General features: G+C 33.9%; 1 protein-coding gene across 1 annotated transcript in view; it reads left to right on the forward strand.

The window, feature by feature from the left end:
* The window catches only part of LOC129220162 (integral membrane protein GPR155-like), a 134,772-nt gene that overhangs the window by 68,101 nt on the left and 42,360 nt on the right, over nucleotides 1–24,311 (forward strand). Inside the window, exons 6-8 of the mRNA XM_054854516.1 lie at nucleotides 12,431–12,558; nucleotides 14,261–14,420; nucleotides 23,176–23,331. Of these exons, the coding sequence (XP_054710491.1) occupies nucleotides 12,431–12,558; nucleotides 14,261–14,420; nucleotides 23,176–23,331 (444 nt within the window). The remainder of the gene's footprint in view (nucleotides 1–12,430; nucleotides 12,559–14,260; nucleotides 14,421–23,175; nucleotides 23,332–24,311) is intronic.

Raw genomic sequence — 24,311 nt, forward strand, 5'->3', positions numbered from 1 at the left:
TAAAAGGAAGGAAGAAAAGTTTCCACTTTTCTTCAGGATTTCATTCTACAAATGACTGTATTTAATCTATCTTATATCTTTGAAATCATTCTTACATAAATAAGGATAAGGAAATTGTTGGTTGAAATTTTACAGTAGTGTATCTATTTTTCAAGATTTCAGAAGAAATGCAGTTTTTGAATATTCTAACGTAAGGATTTCTCTGCTTTAGTATTTATTCATTCATTTATTTTACTTTCTAATTTTATTTGTTTTAAACTAAAACTGGATTTTTTCGATGCAAAATAATGCCTAAACCAGCATAAATTAATTTGTCATGTGTGGTGCTTGGTGGACTCCAATTTCTTCCTCAGACCCGGGGGAATAGGGGGAGCTAACAAAGCGCTTATTGTTAGCCGATGCTCTCCAACCATACCTCCCGCAGAGAAAGGTGTTTGAGAATACAAAACTGTTTTTCCTCTGAAAATGAAGTTGGCGATTACTTGGCGTCTTAAGGGGTTGCCCACTCATAAACAGGTGAGTGAAAATTAAGAATAGGTAGCACGTGTGTCCACGATTTCAAAATGGCGGACGTAACATTTATTCAATCTACTAGAAAAAGAAAATCTCCGCGACATTTAACGATTATTTGTACTGCATATTTTCATTCCAAAAGAGGAAACAAGACGTACTGGTCTCGCACTAGAAAATTGACATGAAATTGTCGTGAAAATTTTCTGTCTTCTAATTTTAAAATGGTTTTCCAAAATAAAAGAATCCGCAAAACTTTTAGCAATAATGAAGTAAAAGTACTGGTGAATTGCGAATAGTTAAGCTGATTTTATTTTTCCAACTTCTAAAATTTTTTTAAGAAATATATTTTTTTACAAGTTAATAAAGGGGCCATTTCATCGTATTTTTTTTCCGAATGTAAGGCTTCAGCATGACACTTTTTTTTTTGCCATAACTGCTTGATGTACTGTTTAATGGGCACATTGTTTTATTTTGATTTTGTGTGTTGGTAGGACTAACTCAATATAAAACGATGTGTAAATCAAACTGTAAATTAAACTTGGTTAGTCATTCAGCTTGGACACAATCTGTGAAATTCGGTACATATATTTGTTCTAGAACATAAAATCCACAAGTCCAAATTGTCAGTTTCCATGTTCATTTTTTATAATTACTGAAATCCATGGTGATTTTCACTGACTTTCCAGTTGCACTGGTACTCTACAATTACATGTTTGTTCAATATTAAGGGATGACATTTCTAAATGTTTAAATCCGAGACAGGTTTATAGATTGCAAGATTACTGGGTAAAGATTGTAGATGTTTGTTGTTTTTGAATAGTTACATAATTCAGTAAGCTCATTTTGTCATCAGGGCCGATTCTAGGGTGTCGGCCGCCCGTGTGCAAAGACCTCATGTGCCGCTTCTTCATGTTTTGACTAATATTTAACTCCCACATAAATATTTCTACAAATTCCTGTTTTAAGTTCTAATTAAAAAAAAAAAACAGAAGAAGGATGAATTTATTAACTTATATTCTTAAGAACTTAGTTAGACCAGTTAATCAGTACGGTAAAGGTATTCTTGTGTGAGGGTGTATATCAGCATCAAGACTTGGAACGTTTTCATTTTTTGATGAAATAATGAATCATGCTATTAATTTAAATAATTTAAAAAACATTTTTAAACTATTAGCTCAAAATTTGGTAATCGGAAACAACTTTTTTTATTTTTTTATCAAGATAACGATAAGCAGCACAAGTTTGCGTTTGGTGCCTCAAAAATTGACCTTAAGCTTAGAAATATCTCGTAAATCGCTAGATTTAAACTTAATGGAACATATTTGGAGATATCTGGTGGCTAGATTACGAAAATACACCATTGAAACGAAAAGCGAGCTAGAAACTGTAAGACTCGAAATGCGGCTGAAAACTTACTCAGAAATTGAACAAAAAAAGAAAGAAAAAAACAATGAAATCTATTCCTAGACGTTAAAAAGCTGTTCTTGATACTGCATGATATTCTACTAATTAATAAATTAGTAAAAAAATAGATTATTGACTAGTTTTTTGACATTTTTTCAAAGTGTACGAAGACTTTTGTGAGATTAAGTTTCTGACACTTTTTGATTTTGATCTCTTAAAAATCAAGTTCTATTATGTTATTAAAAAATTTCATGTAGTTTTGTTGAAAACAAATCATAGATCTTATAATTAAATACTCATCCAAAATATTAATTTTAACGAATGGATAATGGCATATTTCATTAAAAATCGTAAGTGTACGAATACTTTTAGGAGCCACTGTATATGCAGTTTGAAAAGCATTCAGTAACGGGTTTAAAAAAAATTTTATATTATTTTTAAGAATTGTATTTAATAAATCAGAAATTATTCTTGAAGTACATAAGGCTACTCTCTTGTGTACTAACGTTTATACTAATATTAGCTCTCTCTCTCTCTCGTTTGACTCAGGTTCCAGCTTAAGTCAAAGTTTTTCGCGATAAAAATAATTCTCTGAAATTCAAGTAATCATTTTAGAGGAAAATAAAACATTAACTGCTATAAACATGAAGTCGAGAAGATTCTCTGAAAGTATTTTAGTTGTGCAGTTTCATAATTTCAAAAACTGTGTTTAAATTCTTAAACATTTTCTGTCAGTCAAATATTTTCAGTATGTTAGTATACAAACATGGGCAAAAAGAAAAATAAAGTGCAAATCTAGGTTACAAAATTTCATTGAAATATGTATCTTGAAATTATGAAATGCAAAATTATACATTGTAAGAAATGTAATTTTATAAAATAACTATTAATTGAAAAAAATAAAAAGTTCAACTCTCGAGTAAGAAAATGTTTTAATTCTCAATCATTATTAAACAAATCAAGAATATATTAACCAAAAAATTTATGAACTTAATAAATGATTGATAACTTTATAATCATTTGCATCGAGAATAAAATCTTTTGCAGCTTTTTCTTTTGCGTGGAAAATGACGCACTTAACAGTTTCAGAGCTAGTTCAGTTAGAATATCACAATCTATCAATGTTTAATAGGGTGGAGCAAAAAAAGGGATTTTTGTTTTTTTTGAGCAATCACAATTGCTTATTGCTTTCATTTGACTGTTTTGATGAGCTATCATTTTATTTTCTCGCCAGCACCCTCTGCAGCAAAACCGTCGACCGGCTCCTCACGATGCTGCTCTAGCGAAAACGGTCTTCAGATTGCGTCAATATCCTACACATACACGAACGTACAAACAAACACATACACACATACACATACACACACACGCATACATACAGACACCTACACTCATACACACAACTACCCACACACTCATACCTGCACACAGACACAAACACACAAGCATATATACACACACACACACTCGTGATTGCGAAAAACATAATTTGAATTCCAGATGTCAAAATTCAAATTAATTTTTATTTATTTATTTATTTATTTATTTTGCGAGTTGCAATAGCACGCAAAAGTTGCGATTGGTGAAGACTTAAAAAAAAAATAAAGATTTAAAAATATATAAATAAAAAAATGAGATTGGATAATGTCTTCCAATTGTGCAACGAGCCTGAAAATTCCAAAAAATGGAAAATTTTATGTTTTTTCACGAATTTTCTAAAGCTTTTGAGTCTATGATGTTTTTAATGCTCTAAGACGGAATATTTGCAAATGATGAAGCCTTTAGAAAGTAAAAAGAAATGTTGAAATACAATGATACCTTCTAATTTAGGAACAGGCCTAAAATATCGAAAAAATTGAGGATTTCAGCTTTTCTTTGAGATTTAAAAAAATGGTCTATTTTTTTTTTAGTTTTTTTTTTTCAGTAATGTAGGGAAAACTCTTTTATAAAGCACTATTACACAAAAACATTAATTTATTTATTGATTCTGAAGGTATCTGCTAACCATGCAACCCCATACTTAACAGTAATAAGCCATTTTCAAATATTAGAAGGTTGTAAAATATTTAGCAAAATTTCTACCTTCTAGTAAATTAGTCTTACTTTTTTAAGTGTTACTTGTTGAAACTAATTTATAATCAGAGTTTTGGAAACTTGGGGTTTAAACTAGGTTTTTTTGGTTTAAACCGGGTTTATTTGGTTTTTATTACTATTTGTAAGAAAAACAATTTTATTTTAGGAAAATCATGAAGAAAAAATTATTTTATTATTAATTGTTAAGGAATGTTTTACATTCATATTTGTACCTAATTTCTTCGTAATTAATTAAATAGTTAAGAGTAAAATCTTGTAATATCATTTTCTCATACTTGGAGATTTCTATAGGAGAATATTGTTTGAAAATCTTTAACTGTTATAAAAAATACAATACGTAAATGGGTTTTGGTATAAATAATCAAATAAATAATTTACTGTAATTGTTCATACGTTATTAAGTGCAAATAACAAAGAATAAATTCTTGCAAATGAATTTCCTCATAATTATAGCTATCTACTATAAATGAAAAAATAAAAGTAAAATTAAAATCACGCATTTTAAAACATGGAAAGTATTTTGTAGTATCTACAAATGAATCATAAGTTTGATGTACATTATACAACTTTAAAAATCAAAAGTTCAACGCATAATTTGTTTAAAGATTTTACCTAATGTATGAGTAGCAACAATTATAGAAACAGGACAAGTATGTTTTAAGAAAATCATTATGTTTTTCATTGTAGACATTATTTCTCTTGGTTTAATGCATATAACCAAAGAAAAAAAATCATTTTAATTAAAGCCTCAAACTTAAATGAAAATACTTTTTAAACATATTTTAATAATGAAGACTGTCATAAAAAATAATGTTTATTGATTCTTCCACCATTCTGAGTACATGAGACTTCTTTTATAAAAAAGGGGGAGGGGGATAAAAAAAAAGTTTTTTGAAAGGTGAAAATGTAGCATTATTTATTTTTTTTACGAACACAGACTTGCATGAATGTTTTCGTAATTTTATACATTTTCTTTTCTTGTTTTGACTACATCGTCTTTCCGGGATGCGAAAAGTGTGCAGGTATAAGCGCAATTTTTTGTCTACTCTAAGTATTCTTGGACTTAAGTTATTCTTTCTCTCTTGTCAAGTATTCTAGTGTGAAGATACTTTTACACTATGCATCACTTCAATGGTACATAGTGATTACTTAAGATTTTCTTGATTACTTAAGTTTTATACTCAATAAATCTTAAGTAATCGAGCAAATTAGGTAGTATATGAAGATTTGGTTGAAATATGCTTTTTGGAGTATTTTGAAATGCAAAAGGCTGAAAAATAATGATAAATAAAAATTATAACAGAACTATTTGGATTTTTTTCCATGTAATTTTAGAAAAACTTACATGGTCTGCCCTGTATATTTATGTACCTAATAGAAAAGCTGCATAGGAAAAGATGAGAAAAAAAAAGAAGAAAAATGAAAACTATTCAGCAAACTTTCATTACCTTAAAAAATATAATTTCTAAATTTATTAAATCGGTAATTTATCTATAAAGCTTTGCTAGTTACTTTGCATTAATTATATTTTATTCCTTGCAATAACAGATTAAATTGATGAAAACATTTGGGGGAAAACAGTAAAATGGTTTTAAAAAAAACACTTAGTTTAAACCACGGTTTAAACCAACGTGTTTAAACCAAACAACCCCTCCTATTATGCACTATTTTTCTTTTACTAATAATAAAGCTGAAAGTCTGTATGTCTGGATGTCTGTAGGACCCCCCTCCCCTTTCTTTCCAAATCAAAGTTCCATTCGAATGAAATAACATAAAAAAGGTCTATTTTTGAGTTTTCAGCTTTTTTTTTTTTTTTTCGCGAAATAAATCAATCCACTGAGCAGAAAATTATTTTTTCGATCGATCACTAATTTTTACCTCCGAAAAGGGAGGGAGCAAGGAACCCTTTACTTTTAGGAGTGAGGAGGCAGTCACCACCTTTACGACTCACCCGCCGCTGGGATGTTCATTATACAAAATTCGTTAAAGGTTAGCTAAACTTAATAGCAGCTAAGCAGTTTAAAATGTATTGGCTGCTCTAGAATTAAACTAGTTATAACGGGAAAAGATAAAATGCAAATTTTTGAGCTTTGTCATCTAGAAATCATATACTCATTTATTACATTTGATACTTTTTTAGAACGAACCAAACTCATATAAATAGTCTTCAGAATTAAAAACCATTTTGTGCATTTTATCTTGAAGTTTTTATCGTTTTGAAATTTATTTCTGGTGAAACTTTAAATTAAAGGTAAATTTACCTGTTATTTTTTTTAAGTATAGACTTTTATTAAAAAGAAATATATTGCGCTTAAAGAGAGAATAGCTTATGTTTCCCATTATCTGCTCTAAACATTGCAACTTTTTAAGCTCAAATTCAAAAACCATTTTGAACAATTATACTGAAAAAAAAAGACTGTTAAAAGCGCTTTTGAACTGATTACTTGCTTCGAATCACAGAAAGCTCAAAAACCTGCATCATTTGAAAAGTTTAATCCTCGATGTTAATTCGTTAAATTTATTAGCTAAACTCTAATTTTAAAATTACTATTATTTTGTAATGTTTTTCGAAAAAGCGTGCATTATGACAGAGAAGGTATGTTAAGAAATAGTCTTAAATTAAAAAATAAAATGAGTGAGAACGACTATATACAGAATGCTGTGACGCATATCTTATTTCTTTTCTACCACCCGTTGCATTGCAAAGAGCAGTTTCACGGTTTCCAAGAATTTTCGAAGAACTGCGAAGAGAGAACACTGGTCCCTCTTTTGGAAGGATTGCAACAATTTGGCCTGTTATCCTTCTTCTTTTGGCGAGCGTCTATTTACAAATTTTGCGTGACCAGAAATGGCGGACACATTGTACCTGCTTTTAAAGTGTATTTCCTTTGACAAAGGAAGTGTCTGCAATGGATAATCTGACAGGTGACGTCTCGAGGGAGAGGAACTTGGGAAGAAATTGGATGTAGCCGTGGTGCTTTAGGTTTTACAACATTTGTCGGAGTTGTGTACGTGTGCTCCCCATTCGCGTATGAGTGTTTATGGATTTTTAGACAAGAACAACGTTCAAACGTATCTCAGTTAAATCAAAGTCAATCAAAGAAATCAAAGTCAATCTAAATTACAAAATCTTAAATGCAAAAACTTCCCTAGTTTGCGTTCATGTTATTTTTTAAATATTGTATTTCCAGAGGAAATAGTGACTGTTTCATGTCTTTAAGCGAAGGATAAAAAGTAAACAGATACATCGGGGAAGAGTGGGTACAGTGAGACGCAAAAATTCTATTACCTTTTTACTATTAGAAAACACAAAAATCAATTTCTTTCAAGTGGTACAATATTTCACTGTGACAGGTATTATAAAAGTGGATCTAGAAAAAACTACCAATTCTCACAAACGAAAAGATAAATAAAAATGAAATGCAATTTTGTCTCACTGTTCCCTTGGTAAGTGGAAACAGTGAGACACATTTTTTGAATTAGTTAACTTTGAAATAATCGAAATTTACCTGGGAAAAAATTAATGATTATTGTAGTTTTGTTTTGGTATGAGCTTTCTGCTTTTGGCAAGGTTAATTTCATGTCGTCTTGACAAACAGTAGTGACATCTACCGCGTATTTAATTGGGGCTTAGAATGATTTAGATGATTCTAAATTAGCAAAATGGCTTAAAGTGTCATATTGTGATGTAGTATTTAATAAGTATGGAATACTTTCACTGTAGCCTTTGTCTATCACTAGTACAACAGCTGCTTTTCAATCTGTTTCAGAAAGTCTCCAAAATAACTTATCTTACTTCCTTTTTTTCTAGGCATGTTGAAAGTTTGAAATTCGGATAAATATTGTTACATTTAGCTTTATTTTGTTATTGCAGGGTTTTAAACTTATTTTATTATATGCATAAACAAGCTAGTTGTAATTAAATTTAATTCAATGAATAATTTCTCCACTTTCATTGTAGAATAGCCATCGCAGCAGTGAGCAAAGATTTAATTGGTGTCTCACTATTCCTGTCTCACTGTTAACTCATTGCGAAATATAAACTCAATAACTGCCATTCTCAGACAAGAAAATTAAAAACATCACTCTACTGCTAAAATGAAAGTTAGTAAGTAGGCTAATGTGTGATCAATAGCACCAGTCTGTAAAATTTATCTAACAACTTATAAACAGCGTCACAAAAAAAATGGAAATATTTTACATCGATGTTCAAACTATTATTTTATATTTTTCTCACATGATGCTTGAAAGTAATATTTTTCTATAATGTTGTTCCCAGTATGTTTCTTTGACTTTTTAAAAGTTTCCCCTGTTTATTTTTTGTTTGGAAATATCCAAATGAAAAATTTCTGTTGTCTCACTATTCTCCCTGTCTCAATGTGTACCTACTCCTCCCCAACTCAGTCTTGAAAGGAGATCTTATCTTTTAGGGCTAAGCTTAAAGAGCTTAAAGAAACCTGATTAATTTATTGTGCCGAGTAACCTTGACATTGAGACGCTTGGAACCAGTTATAAAATGAAAACAGTTTCTAATGCTCCATTAACTCTTTACTTCTTTTCCTCTGCTTATCATATCGTAATTACTTTCCCTTTTTGAAACATTTAATGTTTGCTAGTTATAAATCTGAGCATTCCTTTCCAGACACACGTGGAGGAATAGGGAAGTAATTACGCTATATTTAAAACATTCAAATGGGAATTAATTAAACTTTCGAGCTATTTTTGTGAAGTTCTAGAAAAATATGCTTTGAAATGTGTAAATCAACTGTCATAATTTAATGAAATACCGCTTTTCGTGAAAACACTAAAAGATCAATATTTTACTACTGGCCTCACTAGCGCAGTTGAGATGTTTCCTGGTGGGATTTGGACATTTATGCTTGACAAAGATGTATACTTATATCCGCACCCTTTGATTGTGTCCAAAGCAATCTGTTACAAATTCAGTTATGCCTTGGAAGAGACAATAAACTTTCATTTGAAAATTCTAATTAGTTTTTTAGGCTAATAGCTTGAGTTTCTGAAATGGTGCGATCGTATCATAATGCTTTCATGTTTTTGTCACAATCTGATCGGTGCTCAACTATCGGAGCCTGAGAGGTGCAGGCAGATCATGCACTTGCCTTTGCCGAAAAAAATGATTTCAGAAGTTATGTTTTTAATGTAAAACAACTTTATAAATATAAAATTCAACTCAGTGAAGCACACGCAAATATCAAGAGATATCTTTAATATTTTTATGGTGAAAATATTTTTGATTATTACACCCCATAAATGTGGAATTGCAGCACCAAGAAAGAATATGCGTAACGTCATGAAACTTGTAAGAGCGACAGTGGTGAGATGGTGTGCAAACGATAAGAAAACAGACAAAAATTATTAAAAATTAACCGATTTCATCAGTAGCTTGTGTTCCCACTTTGGGCAGCTAAACAAGCCTCAATCCAACAAGGTATGCTAATGAGTTCATTGATGGTTTTTTGATGTCACCGTAGCCAAACCACATTCACTGCTGTGCGCAGATTATGAATGGTTTCGGTTTGTAACAGTGGTCGTTGGTTCATGCCACGTCCAATGACATCCCACGGGTGCTCGTTGGGATTCAGGTCTGGAGAGGCTGTAGATCAGGGAATGATGTTTAATTCGGTCAGGCTGTTACGAGTTCGTGGTTGACATGCAGCCGGGAATTATCTTCTTTACTAATAATACAGCTGTCTGAATCTCTGTCCAGTTCTCTTTCCGGATTTCTGGATCTCTGTGACCCACATAGCGCCTAGACAGTTCGTCTGATTTTCATGAAATTTGGCACAAAATTAGTTTGTAGCATGGAGATTGCACCTCGAAGCGGGTTTTTGAAAATTTGATTTTGATCTTTTTAATTCTAATTTTAAGCTCATTTTTCACATAAATTTAAGTTTTATTTAGAGATATTTTATGCACATTTTTAACTTTTAGGTCATTCGAAAGCTTTGGAGTTTTTTGCCTAAGATGAAGTTAGTTCGAAGTTTATACGGTAATTCGAACAACTGTAAGGATTGTTTTAAGAGAATCGAAATGCAAGTCTTACCTTAAGCAAACCGAACGATACTCAATTATTAAGCTTAAGAATAAAATAAAAGAATAAGATAAAAAAAATTTTTCGTAACGGAAATTAACTTTATGTTACCATGGTTACATCTTTTAATGCCTTTGATTGCTTCTTTTTAAAATTTTCAAACGTACTTATTTTTGCCATTCAAACCCGTGAGGGTACCACTAGTTGCTTAGTAAATTGACTCACTTCTAGGAATAAGACTCACTTCTAGGAAATAGCCAGGAATAAGATTCACCTACTTTTTAAAAACTAATTGACAGTTAGACCGATATTATCACACGAAACGCTAAGTCAATAAATGGTGTTTTTTCGTCGAAACAGTATGCGTACAGTGAAACATACTCGGATTTTTAAAATTATTATTATTAATTATTTTTCTAATTTAATTTTCCGAGAAATTTAAACGGTTCGGTGTTTGACGTGGCTTGTGTGATGTGGAGCTTGACGGTCCGCTGTCAAACTGCCATCAATGTGTACCAGGGACATCCAGTGATCAAACATTATGCCATCCCAAACTATGATGCTCGGGGTAGGACCAGTTAGACGCTCGGCCAACTATCTCGGTTTTCCTTCGCTGAGTCGCCATCATATCTTTCAACGGCCGTCATTTCACCACTGTCAGAAACCAAATTCATCTGTGAACCAATTTCATGTATGAATTCCCGATGATTTTCGATGGTTCAGGTGCAATGACGTTGACACCACGCCAGGCGTCCAGCCCTGTGTTGAACAGCCAATAGTAAATGTGTGATCGGTACGCGTGCACGTAGCTGCACCGAGCATTATGGTTTGGGGGGGGGGGGGCAGGACGACCCTAGTGTACATTTACGACAGTTTGACAGTAGAATACTACGTCACACATTGTGGAGACTGTTCTGCTCTTTTTTTAGACTGCGCCCAACACTGTATTACAGCAAGGACAATGCCAAGTTGAATGTCGCCTGGCGAACTCGTGACAGCCTGACCGGGTTTCACATCCTCCCCTGACTAGTAGCGTCTCTAGATCTGAATCTCATCCAGTAGGGGGGGAGGGGGGGGGGGTTTGGAAACCACTGATTCGGAGTTATGCGAATTTCAGTTTGTTCCTTATTTTTTGAGATAGTGTACTTGATACGTCATCATCTGCCATGCCTGAGGTTTCATTATATAGCAAGTCCAGGTATGCTCTAAAGGTAGTATCGTTGTTTGGATGAAACAACCAGCCAAATGATTGCGAAAATTCAGTTCATTTCTTTCACCTTTACTTGCAATCGTTTTAGCAAGAAAGTACCTTATGCCCGTCATTTAATTATTTTGTCATTCAAATAGGTGTGGTTTTTAGTTTTCCGTTAAAAGTTGGATTGAGTTACACCTTTTGCTTCCACCCTCTAGAAAAGTTTGAAATGACCGGCCTGACTACCATACTTGCCAACGAAAGAAAAATTTTGATTTTGAGGGGTTTAAAACGACGTTCCTGTGCTGATTTACTGAAAAATATTTTGCTCTCACATAATTTTTATTTTTTGTTTAACCTCAGCCTTATTTTTTATGTTTCATTTAACGTTTAGTATCTTTTTTAAACACCACTCTTCTGACAATAGTAAGCAAGGGTTGAGTAAGGGTAACATTTTCGTTTATGCATCGAAAAAAATGAGCCTTTTTCAAAATACTCTCATGTAGCAGCCCACTAAACCACATTCTTACAGTCTGCTATAACGCAAAATCAAACGTTCCGGCACAGGGAAAGTTGCAGGTGAACTAATGAAAAGCTGCTTTGAGTGCATCAAGTATGGTTCATTCAAAAAACCTTAATCATAAGTAAATAACCATGAATAAATATCAGTAAGTTTGTAAAACTCGCTCCAATTTGTCAAGGATTATTTCAAAGATCAGATTTCACATCAAAAGGTATATTAAATTAATCTTGAGTCATTTATGAGATTCACCACAACAACCGTACTCAATTTGCATGTCCCGAAACGCATGCACCCCGCCCAGCTTTTGTGACTATTTCGGTCACAGCCGAGTAAAGATAGTCAAAAACTTAACAATCGGTGATATTAAGTTATTTTTTATTTCAGGCACTCCCTGTAAAATCATTTCCTCCCCTTTTCGTAAGCAATCGCAGATTGGTTTGCCCTTGAAAGGGCCATTAGCAACTTTATGAAAGAAATATTTTTTGCAACTACACATTAATTTCATTAATTCTGTCGCCGCCTGTGTAAAATATTTGTCATCTGCATGTGATCATCCAGAAAAAACGATCCAGTATTGTTTCTGTAAAATATTATAATAAAGAATCTGACCAAAAGCTCATTTTGATGCTCTCTCATTTTTACTCCACAGATTTTATCTTCAGCGTTTTCTGCTTCCGTTCTGTTCCTCCTGGGATTTTCCGTGGCGGGAACTGGAGAGTCTAAATATTCCAAGAAAGAAGGTTTACTCATCCCATCCGTGCTTCTCATTACAAAAATGTAAGTGCCATAACTTAACACTTAAACTATTATGACCGTTAAATAAGATTTCGTGTTCCAGAACAATCTTGAAAACCTATGAAAAAAACAAACTTTTTGGAGAAGACTTGGTAACGAATTTCTCAATATTTTCTGCACTATTTCAATTTGTTCCTGATTTCTAGAATTTTAACAAAGACTTTATTGTAAAAAGACATCAAATAAACCTCCAACTTTGTTATACTGATCAAAACTAATTCCATCTGAATGTGATTCGATTTACAAATAGGATCAGATTATCAAACTTGATGCTATTAAAGCATAATCATGTGTAATATTAAAATCTTGGCCGGTCTGTTTGTCGGTCAGAAGTCTCATCTTCCGGAGAACCATAGCATAGGGAGTTGAAAGTCGACTGAAATACTAAAAAAACTAAAAACAATTACATTAAAATTTCACCCGGTCTCATCTTTGTACTTCCGTGGGAAAGCACAATATCTGTAATAAAGCACAATATCTGAAAATATTTCATTTTTTTGCATTTTTGTCGTCTGTTGTACTTTAGCTTCATCGTAGAAGCTTGCTTATTTGATTTCCACTGAAAAAGGAGCACAAAAAAAAAAAAAAAAAAAAGAAAAGTCAAATTCCATTTTTAGTATGGAAAACATAACTGTGCTGCAGGCAGCAAGATAGCAGCTTTCTTATGATGTCTTGGGCTTTTGGATTTAATGAGTACCTATCTTTCTCCCTAAAGGGCACACAAAATTCAAAAAGTTGTCAAGAAACTCTGCGTTAGCATTTGCCGTCGTTTAGTGAACTTAAAAGTTCACCTAGTTGGATTTTTCAGCAAGACAACGTATAGATTCCCACTTCTAGTTGCATAAAAAAGCGGCTTATATCTCAGAATATAATTTTCAATTGGCCATCACTCAGCTCAGATCTCAATCCGATAGAGAACATCTAGGAATCCTCTTACGTGACTTATACAGGAATGGAAGGCAGTATTATTCAGTGCATGAGCAATCAACGATTCACTCCCAAAACTTTCCATAATCTCGATTTATCAACTGAAATTTCCATATTCCATCTTGTCAATGGCAATGGAAATACCACAGATCACTAAAGGACTTTTGTGCTTTACGAAATGTAAGTACTGTTATGTTTTTATGCTTAAACTTTTGCGACAACACAATTTGATTTTAAATAATTTATCTTTAATGAATTGTCTCTGAATTTGACATATGAAGTAGTAATATAGTTGTTTTGATACAGGAAAAATTTCAGAGCACTCCGGTATTTGTTTCATTTTATCAAAACATTTTTTTTATATATATTTTTTTTTTATTTTTAGGGGTTTCTTTTTGACATAAAAAGGAAACCCCTATGCGCCAGATAGTATCACATAGGGTCAGAAGGTAGAACGCACAACAGTACAAAAATAGAAAATGAAATCAACACAACCGACAAACAAAGGTTTGAGAGAGAAAAGAAACTCAATTAAAGTTAAACAATTGAATGAATTAATGCGTTGTACTGCTCTAATATAACTCTAACGATAAAGGGAAGTCAAAATAATTTTAACAGTGAAAAGTTCGTTTCAAAGTTCGCCTTTGTGATTGCAAGAGTACTTCCAAGCAAAAATTGTATCGGAACTCGTGAATCTTTTATGCTCGCCCTACATACATTACATCTAAAACAAATAACGGATTCCTCTTTTCTCCAGGTTGGTCTCACCGTTGATCACTCGCAGCTGTGTAACAGCCCTTTGTTCAACTGCCACGGACGTCGAGGACCTGGCCGACTACGGGTTCCTGTACGGGATGGTCCCCACGGGACCCATAGTCATGCTCTTCGCGGCAGAGTACGGCCTCAGGACAGAAATGGTGAGTCAAGCACTTTCCAATCAATTTACTCTATGAAAAGAAATACTGAAAGACAGACTTGGAGTTGGCGCCATCGGGCATTTAATTTTGCTAAGAGGTGATTATTTTTTTCACCTTATGATGTTGTCGTCTTATGCCAGCTAGGCTGGAAATTTGGGGTTTGCTGCTTCACTTTCCCAACTGTAACATAATTTGATATGCATTCTGCCTTCCACAGTACACTCATGCCACAAGGACACGTTTATAGAGTAGGCAACCATTCACAGCACAACACAATCACGCATAGAAAGAACAAGGACGGGAGAGAGTACATCCATGCCCCAGGTGGGATTCGATCCCAGGACTTTCTCATCTGCAATCAGACTTCTCTCACCACTTGATAAGGCTGCCGACTGATCATGATGTAGTAAATATTAGATCCTATAAAGAGTTCCGTATGTACCAGTGTTGGCAGCAGTCATTAGTTGTATTTTTCTGCAAATATTTGATACTGAAGGGCCAATCTCCAAAAATAGGGGACAAACTTGATGACGAAAGTTTTGGATCGCACGGAATGATTCGCATATTGAGGTGATGGATCGAAAGGAACTCTTCTTCAAATTTAAAAATTTTAAGCGCTTTTGCGTTTTTTTTTTTTTTTTTTAATTTTCCGTATGCTTGATTTATTGAACGTGGCCTCTATTATCATTTTGACTCCTAGGCAACTTATCCCTGACTTCATCATATCACTTAGATATAAATTATTAACAGTGCAACGTATTTCAATTAAAACGAGTGAGTTGCCACAAAACTTGGTACTTAGACTCTACACGGTACTTGCTCCGGAAGTTCATCAAAAAGCTTTCTATGAAACAACCTTAGCACTATCATTGTTTCTAGAGCTGTAGTTGGGGGCGGGGGGAGGTAGTTAGACGCGCTGGGACACCATCTACCGAAATACTTCGTTTTTTTTTGTAAAAATAGAACAAATATGATGTAAATTGGTTTCAAACTACTTTTTCTTTTGGAGAGTTTGACAAACACCAATGTGAGTTCCCCAAATACCCCCCCCCCCAACTACAGCACGACTTGTTGCTGAAATCTGTTTAGCTTCACAACACTAAAAGTAAACAACCTTTTGTTTCAAGGTACGTTTGCATCTCTCATTCACTATTGTTCTTATAATATCTAATAATCTAACTCTCTTAAAGTAGCAATTAACTTGAAACCCATTTATTATTGTTTGCTTCCAGTAATGCGCCATTTATTGATATGTTGTGTAAAGGAAGGGATGAAGCATCCCTTTTAAAACTAAGACTCAGTATGGCCTCCACCAAAAATAGTTGGTGAACCTAGTTTACATGAATATGTATCATTTGATGGAGACCAATTAAAAATAATTTTAGATAAAATAGATTTATCAATATTCAACATTTCTTATTGCACAAGGGGCACAATGTCTTTCTATTTTTTTTTTCTAATTTCCCGTGTATTTCAACTTTCAAAAACATGTCCTATCCCTCCTTTTTGTAAGGGGGGATGGAACAGTTGTATTTTATTTCTTTTAACTTATATTGTAATAATTAACATCAATGTTTATGGTTTTTTAAACATCTAAAATGTCTTCTTAAAGTTGCGATGCCGTAGCAGAAAAAAATTTAAGAAATATGTTTGTTAAAATTTTCCCATCCCGTTCTACTCTCTTCTATGTAGTATAGCTGAAATAGTGTTTAACATGTTTGTCGAATTCAATAGACCATGTAGCATAAACGAGTAGAAATACACTAAATTATCTCCAATATTACTTGCATAGGAGACCGGGTAAAGTTAATACACACTTTACGTTTTTATTTTTCTATTTTTTTACTAATGTAAAGTACATAAATAAAATTTCATGGAAACTATAACTATTTTTCTACCAAATAGTGGTTTCTACCAGTATCGTACAAAGCACCCCTGCGACCCCCGCAGTGTGGGGAGGAAGGGCAGAGATGTAAAGGCGCACGCTGTGAAGAAATAACAGTACGTTAAATTCACATTTAAAATGCTTCTTAAGAGGGGGGCACTTATAAATCTTGAAAGGGGGGCGCACCGAAGTCTACTTACGTTACTGATTCCACCAACACCTTTGCTGCCATAATTTATTTCATATAAAGAAAATCTTAAAAAAAAAAAAAAAAAAAAAAATCAAAATGTATCAATTATCCCCAACGTGGGTCAAGTTAATACGCAAATGAATCAACTTTGATGCTGGTATAATTAGCAACGAAACAAAGATTCTAAGAGTTGTTTCTCAAGCAAACTTTGCCAACATTTTCTAAATTTTAATTCGAATATGGTACGATACACTTCAATCTGATTTACAGTTAATCTATCTATGCTATTATTATAAAGAGAGAGGACGAATTTTTGTATGTTTATATGTTCGAGGTAATCTCCGGAACTATTGCAACTATTTGAAAAATTCTTTCACTATATGAAAGGTGCTTTCTTACTGAGTAACATAGGCTATAATTCGAAAAAAAAAAACGATAAATAGTTCTTTTACTCAAATTTAGGCCCAAATTTCACGTAAATTGCCTATTATTGGCTATTAAAGGGGTGAAAAATTATTTGCACATATTAATACTTTATATCGTTGAAAAGAGTAGAATTTTTCGCGTCTTAAGCAATTTGTTTCAATACTCTAACTTCACTACAACGGGAGCAATTTGCGTTTTTATCTCGAACTTTTTTAGGCTTAGCTGAAATTTTGGCAATACTTTCTTCATTAAATCTATCAATAAAAAGTGAAGGAATTGTTCCACAGTTTTCTTTTTGACATCGTTGGAAAAAGCAACATTTTTTACTCCAGAAATATCTCGACTTATGGTCGAAAAAATAACCTATCTCCAAAGGAAAAAAAGTTACAAGCCGTTAAAAATAAAGTTCGAATAAATCTAATCTCCATTAAAATTACTGATGTTTTGTTTTGCATTGCCATGGTTACGTATTTTAGCTTCGCTTCATTTTAATTTCTTAAAGGTCCACAAACTTGGCGCCACGGAATTATAAGCAATGGGGAAATGTTTTCGCCAGTTCTGCATTTTTTTACGATTTACGATATGATAATTCCCCCAGACAATGTAGAAATTTCGGGAAGAGTTTGAAAACTAGGAGTCTTAGCAATTTTCTCAATTGTCGCCAAATTTGTGGAATCCAAAGACCAAGGGCTAATGTACTTCGGCCATGGCTTTGCGGATAGTGACAAAAGCAAACAATTATAGCCCATAACTGACGGTAGCGCCAAACCCCCAGTTATCGAAATATCTTCAAAATTTCCAATGGAAAGGAACCAGTGCATCGAAAATGCAGGGGAGATGGAAGTTGTATTTGTACGCGATTTTAAATTTAATTCTAAAGAAGAACATTACTATGATTTAGCTTTCAAAACTTAATGATATCCAAACAAAATATCAATGTGAAAAGTAGCCAAGTTCGATCAAAATGAGATTCTGGGTAGACGGCGTCACCGACAAGATTCTGATTTCAACGGATAACAAGTTCCATAGCAGTTCCTCATGGAAATTGGACTGCCCCTTGTTCTTCAATTCATTTTGAAATCAATTTTTTTACTTTCTTTGATCTCGGATTTAAACTTGGCAAGTTACTGTATAATTGGAGCAGTCAAATTTTATGGAAATTGTTTATTGACGACCAAAACTTGCAGCAAGTGTAAAATCTGGAATCAAAGATAATAAAAAAAATTGTTTTCTGAATGAATTGTAAAATATGGGATAGTCTAACTTCTATGAGGAACAGCTATGAAACTTGGTACCCGTTCAGATCTGAACTATTTTATGGGGGACACCGTCTACCCAGGGCCTCATTTTGATCGAACTTGGCTCCTTTTCACATTTATGTTTTGTTGGGATTTTATTTTACAGCGATCCACAGCGTTCGGTAATGTCCACAGCCTTGCTATTTTAATTACAATAGAGAAAATAATTCCTTTTAGTTCAGAGCAATTCCATGTGGAACAGAAAGACAGTTTTTTTTAAGCCATTACAGTGAAATTATTTTCATTTCTGCTTTTTTTCTCTGCACTTCATTGTTAATATATGAAAATAAGATAAAGAAAAAAAATTATATTCTTTTTTCCTCAATGTTTGTGCTATTTTCTGCTCCGTGAGGAAATGACACTTTTCTGAACCAAGTTTTTGGACTTCTTAGAACAAAACGATATTTTTGTGAAATTGTGTAACAACTCAATCTTTTAACTGACGAATACTTGCGTGATAGAGAAGTAACAATAAGATAACGTTAATTTAAATAGTTTTTCATGCACTAGGTTGACAAATTCAAGTTTATGCGTTTTGACGTAATGACCGCGGTGGAGTGACTTTTAAAGTCCGTTCATCACTATAAAAATGACCATATTTTTAATCGAGTTGAAAATTGTTGCCTTTAACTTATATAACACTATTGTTGTTTACTTGTCCATAGTTAATGAGCATGGAAGAATTGAGGGCCATTGCCTCTAGATTTTGGACTTTTTTATTTATTCACACATTATGAGAAAGATTTTTAGCGTAAAGAAAGGAAATATATCATTCAGAGCATCCGAGGTTATCGAACCCACGTTTACCGGCATTTAAAGCGAAGTTTCTACCACAAAGCCACGAAGGCCTCCAGCGAATAATGAACGAGGCATTATGAGTGATATAGTTTACATTTTTCTTTGCCAAAGAAAAAACATCCGCTTCACTTGCAAAAGGGCCGGGTTCCGGTAGCGTGGTCGCTTGGCGCTGAGCAGTTCAGTCTAGGAATATTGCTTTAAAGCAACCGTAAATGTAATTCATTGCTTTGGCGATTTGTTTTAGAAGGAAAGAAACTTTTTATTTGTTTTTATCCGAGTGAAATGTACGACATTTTTTTCTTTTTTTCTGACGATGATTTTTAAATGTTCCACTGGATTTTTTTTTTCGTTCGACGATGGATTATGAGAGCGTGGTTGCTGGGCGAGTTTGGCGATAAACCATAGAATTGCGGAACTATTTCTACATTTGAAAGATATTATTTAATGTATTTTTTTGTTTATTTAGCGAAATATTTTAAATTGCAGTAAAAACTGCTTCACTCGCTAAATAGTTTTAAAGCAACCGTAAATCTAATTTAATGATTTGACGAAAAGTTTTAAATTCCAAAGAAACTTTAACAGGTTTTTTTTCTTTGAAAAGGTGTGCACGCATTTTACACAAAGAAAAATGATCATTTTACATCAGAGAGAAAGGGGGCGTCAATTTTTTTTATTCAACGGACTTCCATTAAATTTTTAGCAGCACAGGCATCGCTGTGCGGGTACTGCTAGTACAAACATAAGTATGGCTATATTCTCCGAAATACGTTCTTTAAAATATTTCAAGAGGAATTGCCTTCCTTTGAGTTTTTGTCATTTCTAAGCATTAGTTTGGTCTAAAGTTGACATAGCTAGCGCTAGGTAACTAAAATTTTAATTCACCAACACAATTTTGAATGATTTGGAGTATCTTGCCTAATTAGAAGTTCTTCTGAATTTACCCGTCGTTTTTTATTTTTATTTTCAACCCATAAAAATTATTCATCCTTGAATTTTAGAATTTCGAGAAGTGAAGATAACAAATGAAACTTGTTCACCTGTTGGCTGCTTTTTTTTTTTTTTTTGCTGTAATGTTCTTCAAGCCTTCTAGAACGATAATTTTTGAAACATGATCCCTAAATACCCACAACTGTGTTCCCAAGCTCTTCACTGGCATTTCCTTCATGATAACTGCAATTTTAAAGCTGCCGTTTTCATGAGGGAGTCATTAAATTCTGAAAAACGTCGATTAAGATTTGCTTTTGCGTAAACTTTACGCGCGACTGAAGATAAACTTATCAACAAATTACGTCATACAGATGAATTCAATTGCATGCAAAAAATATTAATGCAGTCGAAAAAAACTGCAATATATGCGAGGGCAAATCAAAAAGTCTTTACGCCTATTTTTTATTCGCCAGAAACAAGTACATGGAGGTATTTACAAATATACTTAGTATACTATGTACCTTATATTATTTCTCCACATAGTCACCACAATCGGAGCAGAAAGCAGATACGGCTGGTACGGTTCAATTAACGTTCACTGCTGGGAATGTTTGTTTGCTTTGTATTCACAGCCGTATTTTGGCTTTGGAAAAATAGACGCAAAGACTTTTTATTTGCCCTCGTACGTCTATGAAAAACACTATGCAATATCTAAGGTGACCATGCATCAAAACCGGATTCAGAAGTTTTCCGAAGAGGAGGGGGGATTGGTTTTAAATTACTTACCTGTTATTACAAATCATATTTACACATGCAAGAAATTACGGGGGATCCCATAGCATTTTTATTAAAGAAATATAGAGATGTAGCCAAAAAGGAGAGAGGAGAGTGGAGGTCCCCGAACCTATTCCCTTCCTTTTAAGTCACCGAAGGTATTTTAAAATTCGGTTTTGAGACCTACAATTTTGAAAAAAAATCCTTTGTTCCAATTTTTCCTCTCCTTAACGTCATTGAAGGTCTTTTAAATTTGCGTTCTAAAACGTTCTAGGAACTCTCACCAAAGAATTATCGGAGAATAAACGGAAAATTACCGGAGGAAAGTCCTTGAACCCCATTCAATCGCCTTACATTATCAAAGAAAATCTACCGTTCGCGTCTCCACGACTTCAATTTTGAAAATTTTCCTGGAGAGAGCATCCAAAACCCTTTTTCTCCTAGCATCATCAAATATTGTCAAAAATTGTACTTGTGAAGCTTCAATTTTGAAAAATTTCTGAGAGATATTTGGAACCCCATTTCCTTAACTACACTTAAATAGCCTACCATTACGCTTTTTAGAACTTAAATTCCAAAACATTGCCGCTTGCAGAATCCGTCACGGGACGGGCGAACGCTCCCCCTGAACCTCCCTTGTACCCGCCCTTGTCACATTCATCCCTTTGAATAGGACAGTCAATGGGATGGTTGAATGGAGAACTTGTTCCTTTCTCTCTACACATAGCTGACTCCGTTTTTTTAAAATATGCATCTGACTCAAAACGAGTTATTTCCAAAGTATTTTGTCCCACTAAACAAGAAAACTACCGTGAAAAGTTGAGATAAGCTCTAGTTTTCAAGCCAACTGGAGTAATAAAATCTCATTCATGTTCTTTTTTTCCCGGCAGAAAGAAGCCCCTTCCATGGGACTGACCGTCTTTTAAACTAGCCCAGGTTGAGATTGAAAATCTCACTACAAAAAACACAAATGGACTTCAAGAAGTTTAAATTCCAGAAAAAGACATGCTCGAAATGAGCATTTAGTAGATCCAATCATTTCTGCTTCCCCCCATGCTCATTTCCCGTTTTTGTACAGCAGCAATTAGCTCATATTTCATTTGACGATTGAGTTGCTTACCAATGTAAATCTTAATTTGTAAATTGCTTTAAAAGACATTGCATGACAGAGGAATGTCGAACACATTTCACCTCACGTAGTTTTTAAATGCTTTAGGCTAGGGATCCGCCGTCTTCTTTCTGGGACTTCCACGTACTTGAGAGTCCCAGTTCATAAAATCAGATACCTCTGAAAGAACGAGCCGATGTGCAAAGGTGGACATGGATGGAAACATGTGTTCAACACTCCTTCTCGTCTTTCACGGTTACATAAAGCAAGATTCGGCTGCCAGGCTGAACGGGAAAAGGCTGGTAAAATCTCTCAAAAGTATGCTTATTGGACTGGTAGATTATCGGATCCGGCCATACGGAGCCTGTGTCGTGGGTAGCCTAGTAGATAAAATGCTGGATTCGGAATCCGGGTTCAAAGCAATGAAGCCTGCTTCACGAGGTGTCGACGCGCGGGGTACTAGTAAAATGCATAGGTTCGAAAGTTCTGGATTCGGTAGCAGTCAGTAACCTCAGGTGAAGGGTACTGGAGAGTCTCATTCAACTTCAGTACTTTGACGAAATTAGAAGCTCAGTGACCCCCTTCCCACGGCTTGGAGTGGAGTTTAAACCCGATTAAAACACATTCGTTGCCGATCAACTGCCCCTGTGCCTAAACTCTCAAAGACATATTATACACTAGGGGCTCTCAAACTGTGTGCCCCAGCACCCTGGGCCGCCGTAAGAGGAGGCGAGGGGTACCACGTGGTGTTGATATCAATATATGTGTAACTAAACAAAGTAGGGTGCCGTAAGAAAATTTTAATCCTTTAAAGGGTGCCGCGAATCGAAAAAGTTTGAGAACCCCCTGCTATTTACCATACCAATTGAAGAGAAGCTGCTCAGCGTTACACCCTAGAGCGAGATGAGTAGCGAAAGTGTTAAACCAGTTGAAATTGTTATGTGTGCTGGTCACTGGGGTGCTAAGATACGGGATCTTGGCCTAAAAAAAGGTCTGGTATGTTCACGTTAGAGGCAAGCCGAACCAGTAGCTATTTGGAAAATTATCTATTTTCATGCAAATATCAATGTAATGTTTTTGTTGAGAGTTGTAAATGTTTCAGTTAAGAAACTATCTTGAACTATCTAGACACACGTACGGCAAAACTTTACAAGGCTTTCAAACGGAATAAGAATTTCTTAGATTTCATATTATGAAGTTTATGTGAAAATGAGATTCAAATCGAAAAAAAAAAACTTTATATCTTGGTTTACAAGCTTGGTAGATTACAATTTATCTCTAAATGACGATAGTAACATGAATAAATCTAGGCTGCCTGTTTAATGAACTGCGCCTACTCTGTTTTCCAGCTGGCGTCCACTATGGTCCTGTGCACCGGACTCTTCGGGCCAGTCGTGTTCATATTGGCCCGGATGCTGTCACTGAAAGTGAGAGGAATTGAAGAATTTGCAGACGAGCTTCAGATGACCATGTTAGTCTTGAGCATTATGAGCTTCCTGTCTTGCGTAAGTGTGAAAATTTCTTTTTGGGATGGGATTGGATGAGGACTTTTGTTTCTTATTTGAGCGGTTTTGAACATCTCTCTGAAACCGTAGATGAAACCGTAAAAACGGATTTCTATAACATTTAAAAAGTATATGCTATGTACAACTTATTAATTTCTAATTAAGGTTTGCAAACGTTTTTGAATGTTTACGAAGGTCCGCTGAAATAAAAAAGCATATCAGAAAAATCTCGTTACTTTTCTCAAAATCATTACTTTAAAATAATTATAAAATTTCCCAACGAAATGCAAAAATATCTGATGGGGATACCACGCTTACTTTCTTTTTCTTATAAAATTATCGATATTTTTTAATGAATCAAAAAGAATGTGCACGTATGTACTCCAGTTGGAAGGAAGTAGTACTTTTGAAATGTGCATTTTTTAAACTTTTTCATTTCTCTATATTAAAATAGTTTTAGTATAGAGAATGGCACATTCCAATGTTATTTATTTAATTACTATTATTTTGAATTTAAATTAAATTTAATTATTTTTTTATTTACTTACTTTCCTATTTATTTTTCATTATATATTTTTTTAGCGTTTGAGATCGGAATTTGCAACAGCAGAAAATATAAAGAACGTGTAAAAGAGACAACATAATAGGACCTTAGAGGGAGCATAAAAACATTTATAACGCTCATGAAAGTAGTTTATTGAAACCTTATGCAATACACTTCTTCATAGACATTCATGTCAGAAATATTGACATTTTTGAAGTTGGATTTACGAGAATCTCGTTAAATATCTTAAACTAACCCTGCATTTGGCATCTCATTTTTGTCATAAAATTTTTCGTCAACTTGGCGATGTATCTGCAAGTGACACTCAATGTATAACATTCCTTCAGTCTGCATAGAAATTAATGCTGATTTACCACAAAAAACGTATTAAGTGCCCTTTTGGTTCATCGCATTGTAATAAAAATGGAAGGTGCAC

This window comes from Uloborus diversus, chromosome 4, assembly GCF_026930045.1.
Source record: "Uloborus diversus isolate 005 chromosome 4, Udiv.v.3.1, whole genome shotgun sequence".
NCBI classification, from domain to species: Eukaryota; Metazoa; Arthropoda; class Arachnida; order Araneae; family Uloboridae; genus Uloborus; species Uloborus diversus.